General features: G+C 45.6%; 1 protein-coding gene across 1 annotated transcript in view; it reads left to right on the top strand.

The window, feature by feature from the left end:
* The window catches only part of TMEM52B (transmembrane protein 52B), a 40,998-nt gene extending 38,119 nt beyond the window's left edge, over nucleotides 1-2,879 (top strand). The window contains exon 5 of the mRNA XM_068258746.1: nucleotides 2,351-2,879. Within this exon, the coding sequence (XP_068114847.1) occupies nucleotides 2,351-2,565 (215 nt within the window). The 3' untranslated portion in view covers nucleotides 2,566-2,879. The remainder of the gene's footprint in view (nucleotides 1-2,350) is intronic.
* The last annotated feature ends 3,121 nt before the right edge of the window (nucleotides 2,880-6,000 follow it).

Here is a 6,000-nt window from a genome sequence, read left to right on the forward strand (position 1 = left end):
CACTAGACCTGAGAACAAGAAAGAGGTAAAAAAAGTGGAGTTTCTTATCAGTGAGGGTCACACTGTAGTCACTTCCTGTCTGAGTCAGGACTGAGTCAACAACTTACATACCTGATATTTAACTATTTCAGGCAGAGAAAGAAAAAAAGAAACCGCATAATTATTTGTGTGCTAGGCACTGTACATACACATGTCTATCTCATCATGTCACATGTCAGTTCGGGTATCCTTTAAGGTGGGTACACACATCAGATAAAAGTTTTTGGAAAATGAAAGATCACAGACCAATTTTACCCCCTTTCATGTAGTATGAGAGCCATACTCTACACAGTCTATTCAATAGAGCTGAACTCCCCATCAGATAGAAATCTTTGCAAGATGCTGTACACAAAGATGCTCTACACATGCAACAGATCAGTATCTGCAAAAGATCCATTCCTGCAAAATGCATTCATAATCTATGATATCTGCAGATCTCATACACACCTTGTTTAACGGACAATCATTTGCAGATCAGATCCACCAGGATGGATCTTCAGATCTGCAGATGATTGTCTGATCTGCAGATGAATGTCCATTAAACAAGGTGTGTATGAGATCTCCAGATATCATAGACTATAAATGCATTTTGCAGGAACGGATCTTTTGCAGATACTGATCCTGTGCATGTGTACAGCATCTTTGTGTACAGCATCTTGCAAAGAGTTTTATCTGATGGGGAGTTCAGCTCAATAGAATAGAGTAGACTGTGTAGAGTATGCGGTACGTATCCGTTAGCCGGGCGCATCCGGCAGGTGGCGCTAATTACTATTCCCCCTCCAGGCCGACATGGATAGTAGGGAAAGATGTAACTCTGGTGGAGTTTTGGCACCACCTGCCGGATGCTCCTAGCTAACGGATAAGTACCGAGTATGCTCTCCTACTACATGAAAGGGGGTAAAATTGGTCTGTGATCTTTCATTTTCCAAAGACTTTTATCTTTAAAAGGAACCTAAACTGAGAGGGATATGGATTTTTCCTTTTAGGCTTTGTTCACATCTAAAATCGCTGATTCGATTTTGTGAGGTTTTTTTTCCGCTCCCGGTGCTTACCTGCGCGCTTCGGTATTTTGTAAAGCACTTTTCAAAGCGCTTTAGCAGAGCGATTTGTTTTTTCACTTCCTGACGAAAGTGAACTCTTTCACCCGGAAAAGAATAAATACAAAGTGGTTGATTCACTAAACCGTGCTATGACAAATCGCCCTAAAAATGGTACCGGCAGCACTATGCTGAGCGGATCGGAAACGAACCGCTCCGATGTGAACACTCTCATAGGGAATCATTGCACACGCAGTTTTAGAGCGATTTATTAATCGTCGGCACTTAAAAAAACGCAAAACGCCCTAGGTGTGAACAAGCCCTCACTGTGCTAATCCTCTGCTTCTAATGCTATGTACACATCTTCGATCCCTGTTGCCCGCAGGAATCAGGACTTGATTCCTGTGGGCTAGACCCCTGGATCAGGTAAATATATATTTATATAGATATATATGTCTATATATATATATAGTTTATGCACAACTCGGATTCTCTTTGAGGGCACGTTTTTTTCATTTAAATATGATTTTAATTTTACGTTTCTTGCTTTAAAATCAAGTGATGGAGCTCAAGGAGGGCAGAGTGGGGTAATATACAGTAGATACAGAAAGATAAATATATCCTAATAGATCAGATTCATAAGGGAGGCCGGTTTCACACTGCATATTGGCGGTAGCACCGCTAAAAACAGCTTTCATGGATTACCATATTAGTAGTACACGGTAATCCCCGTCTGCCAGCTGACCCAGTAGGAAGTAATGCTCACTTCCTGTGGCTCAAGCGATCACGTACGGGAAAGCGTATTGCTAAAATAGGCTTCCACACATGCTCGACGTGTAAAACTTGTGCCGGTCATTTTAAAATATGCGCATCACCATAGACTTACATGACTTCCAGTCCACCTCAGGTCGTTGCACGGTAACGTAGGTATGAACTCACGTGGGAGATGTGGCAAACCTTTCGTCGCATTGCGCCACGCTGGTATGAAAGGCCCCATAGACTAACATTGCCTTATCATTAGGCTGCTGTAAAATGCCACAATGTGAAAGGGCCCAGAGGAAATCCACAATATAATATAATACATCTAATTCCAGTAAATCACTGGCTAACCACTGCACTGACCCTGTGTACAAAAACAAAATCTATACTTCCATGCAGTTTTTGGCAGAAAACTCCATGTGAAATGCATATTTTAAAATGTACCAGAAGTCCAATCAATGATAAATGAATAACGTGCTTCATTGCTCTTTCTTGCATTCGGCATCTTCCCGCAGCTTTGCAGTCAGTGTTTGGCCCGGCCGCTCGCAGGATATTCGCTGTGTCACACTCTCACGGCCCCCCGACCCAGCTGACCTCTGTGGGACCCGAGACCCCTCCATGCTACGAGGAAGCCCTGCACATGAGTCGCTTCACAGTGGCCCGCAGCACTCACAAGCCTTGCGCTCTTGCTCCAGTGCCAGAGGAGAGAAACGAGATCCCTATACCGTAATGAGAAACCTCAAAGCATCAAAATGTAACAAAGTCACCGCTTGTCACATGTGCTCTGTTATATCTGTGGCGTGGCATGAAAACATGAACGTATTGCCAAGTGGGTATCGAGCAAGAATTCTTTCTCCAGCAACTACAGAAGATATCAGAGAGGACTGGGTTGCCTGATACCATCTGTGGGTGTATGGGAGTTCTTGTGGATAACACAACCCTAAATTCCTTTTTAAAGGGAACCTGAAATGAGAGTGAAATGGAGACTGCCATATTTATTTCCTTTTAAAGAAATCCTGTACTGAAAAAAAGTTCCCCTGGGGGGAACTCACCTCAGTAGGGGAGAGCCTCTGGACCCTATCCAGGCTTCCCCCTGTCCTCCTGTGTCCCACGGCGGTCTCGCTGCAGCCCCCGGAACGCACAGGCGACAAATCCAACAGCCTGTGCAATATTTACCTTTTACTGCCTGCGCAGTAGAGCGGCCCGACGGAGGTCGGCTATTTTCGCCTATCTCCATGGAAAGAGCCGATACTGCGCCTGCGCTGGAGCCAAAAGGTCAATATTTACATCGCCGCCGCTCCGGGAGGATTTTCTCCGCCGCCGCGCCGCGGGACACAGGTGGATGGGGGAAGCCTCAATAGGATCCGGAGGCTTCCCCCACCCGAGATGAGTACCCCCCAGGGGAGTTTTTTTCATTACAGATTTTCTTTAAACAATACAAGTTGTCTGGCAGTCAGGGCCAGTTCTAGACTTTTTGCCGCCTGAGGAAAACTTATGAAGATGCCGCCCCCCCCCCCATAGGTAGTATAATTGCCCCCAATATAGGGAGCCAAGAGGGGGTAGCAGCCAGGAGGGGGGACAGCGGTGGGTACCTGGGTCCCTCCGTCCGCTCTCTCACCCTCCAGATATTACCTCAGTGTAGTAGGCAACCGGCGGGGAATTGATGACTCACCTCCTTTCCGCATTCCATCGTGCATTCCACCGCTCGTCACTTCCTGCAATGCTCTCCATTGTGGCTGCTTACAACACTGCTGTACTAGCTGGAGGGGGAGAGTGGACAGGGGACCCAGGTGAGGGAGGGGGATCTGACCCCCCTCCCTGCCGCTGTGTCCGCTGCCCCCCCTTCCTGCCTGCTACTCCTTCCAGCTCAGCAGCCCTGCCCACGTCTGCTGCCTGAGGAACCTGCCTCACCCCACCTCATGGGTGCTGGCAGTCCTGCTCAGAGCCACAAGGCAAGTCTAGGCGGTTGCCTGGGGCCTGGAGAGAATCCAGGGGCCTGGTTGATGCTAGCCCCACCAAATCTTACTAAAAAAAAGCCTGGTGACCATCAGTGGTGCACATAGACTTCTTTCTTGCCTAGGGCCCCATTTTATATTATTCCTTTTTTTGGTCCTGCTGATCCTCTGCCTCTTATACTATGTTTATGACAACATTTGACAAGATCAGCTGCATGCTTGTTTCAGGTGTGGGAGTCAGACACTACTGACGCCAGAACGTTCAGCAGGATGCCAGGAAACTAGTAAATAAATATGGCAGCCTCCATACACCTATCGCTTCAGGTTTAAACGCAGCAGAGCAATGCTCTCTGTTTTTGGCTTCATTGTTCCTAAAATGACACCAATTCTTTAAAGTGGGCCTGAACTGATTTAAAGGCCTTGTTGTTGTTACATGTTGTCTCAAAAACATTATAAATCGCAATGCATAAAGATTTGTGTGTTGCACATAAACCTTTTTTGAATTATTATTATTGTTCTTGGTTTTTTTTTATTAATACTGGCTAACTGGGTTTACCAGGTTTACTTTTATTAAAAGGACAGTGTAGTCCAAAACACTCGACAGGTGTCTTGCTGTCCAAAAAAAATGCTTCAACTTCATTGCATAAAATAGAAAAAATTCAGTATATTTTGATGGTCATTCAATCTTCATGAAAATCACATATAACGCAATGGCTTGTAAGGATAACAAGAGAGTACCTGAAGGGTAAGAAAGTGCCCCTGGGGGGGATACTTACCTCGAGAGGGGGGAGCCTCTGGATCTTAAAGAGAATCTGTACTCTAACATTCTTACAATAAAAAGCATACCATTCTATTCATTGTGTTCTCCTGGGCCCCTCTGTGCTGTTTCTGCCATTCCTTGCTGCAATCCTGGCTTGTAATTGCCAGTTTTAGGCAGTGTTTACAAACAAAAAACATGGCTGCTAACCAGCATGTGATAGGCTGAGAGAAGCTCAGTCTGTGACTCATACAGAGCCTGCAGGGGGTGTGGAGAGGGTGTGCATAACTTCTTTCCTATCACAGCAGAGCAGCACATTCCGGCCTCAGCCGGCAAAGCCGGCAAAGGAAAGAAGATTAGATTTGATAAGAGATAATACAGCCACTGTGCAACTAGGAAAGGCTTCAGTAAGACAGACCACATTAGAACTGGTATAGGAACTTATAGAATAGAAGAAATAAGGCTGAAAATTTTGTTACAGAGACTCTTTAAAGAAGCTTCCTCCATCCTCCTCAGCAGGGGGGGTCCAGCGCTGGGACCCCAGAAAGTCCACTTGGCAGTGCCTGCATGCACACCTGTGCGCAGCAGCAGATGTCATTATTGTTTACATTTCTTCGGGGGAGTCCATGGCCGGATTTCAGGCAAGGCCACAAAGGCCATGGCCTAGGGCACCAGGAAAGCTGTAGGCAGCAGGGTGGCAGTAGCAGTTAGCCTGCCAAACATTCGTCCTGCTATACAGAGTTTGGCGCTGGGTGGCTACTAACAACCAGATCTTGCACTCTGGGGATGAAAGGGCAGTGAATGGGCACTTACAGTGATCTCTGAGCTGCCTGTCACTCACCAAATGTGCCGCTTGCCAAGGAGCTGACAATGTTGTGGGATCACACACATAGCATTACGTTAGCAAGAGCTTTTCAAATCACAAGCACTTAAAGGGGCACTACAGCGAAAAACTGTAAAATTTAAAATATGTGCAAACATATACAAATAAGAAGTATGTTTCTTCCGAAGTAAAATGAGCCATAAATTACTTTTCTCCTATGTTGATGTCACTTACAGTAGGCAGTAGAAATCTGACAGAAGTGACAGGTTTTGGACTAGTCCATCTCTTCGTAGGGGATTCTCAACAACACTTTTAGGCCTCTTGCACACTGCATGCATTTCAGATTCCGATTCCGCTTTTTAATCTGTTTTTACATCCGATTCCGATTCAGATTTTTAATCTTAACTGCAAGCTGCGTTTTTTGATCCGTTTTTCTGTTGAATGTATTCAAGGAAAATCGGAAACGGAATCGGAAACGGAATCGGAATCGGAAAACGGATTTGCAGTGTGCAGGGAGCCTTATTCTTTATACAGATATTCCCTAAAAAGGATTTAAACAATGATGCTGGCCAGCTTCCCTGCACCCTACACAGTTTTTTGGCAGTTGGACAGAGCAACTGCCATTCACTA

This window comes from Hyperolius riggenbachi, chromosome 10 (assembly GCF_040937935.1).
Source record: "Hyperolius riggenbachi isolate aHypRig1 chromosome 10, aHypRig1.pri, whole genome shotgun sequence".
Taxonomy (NCBI): domain Eukaryota; kingdom Metazoa; phylum Chordata; class Amphibia; order Anura; family Hyperoliidae; genus Hyperolius; species Hyperolius riggenbachi.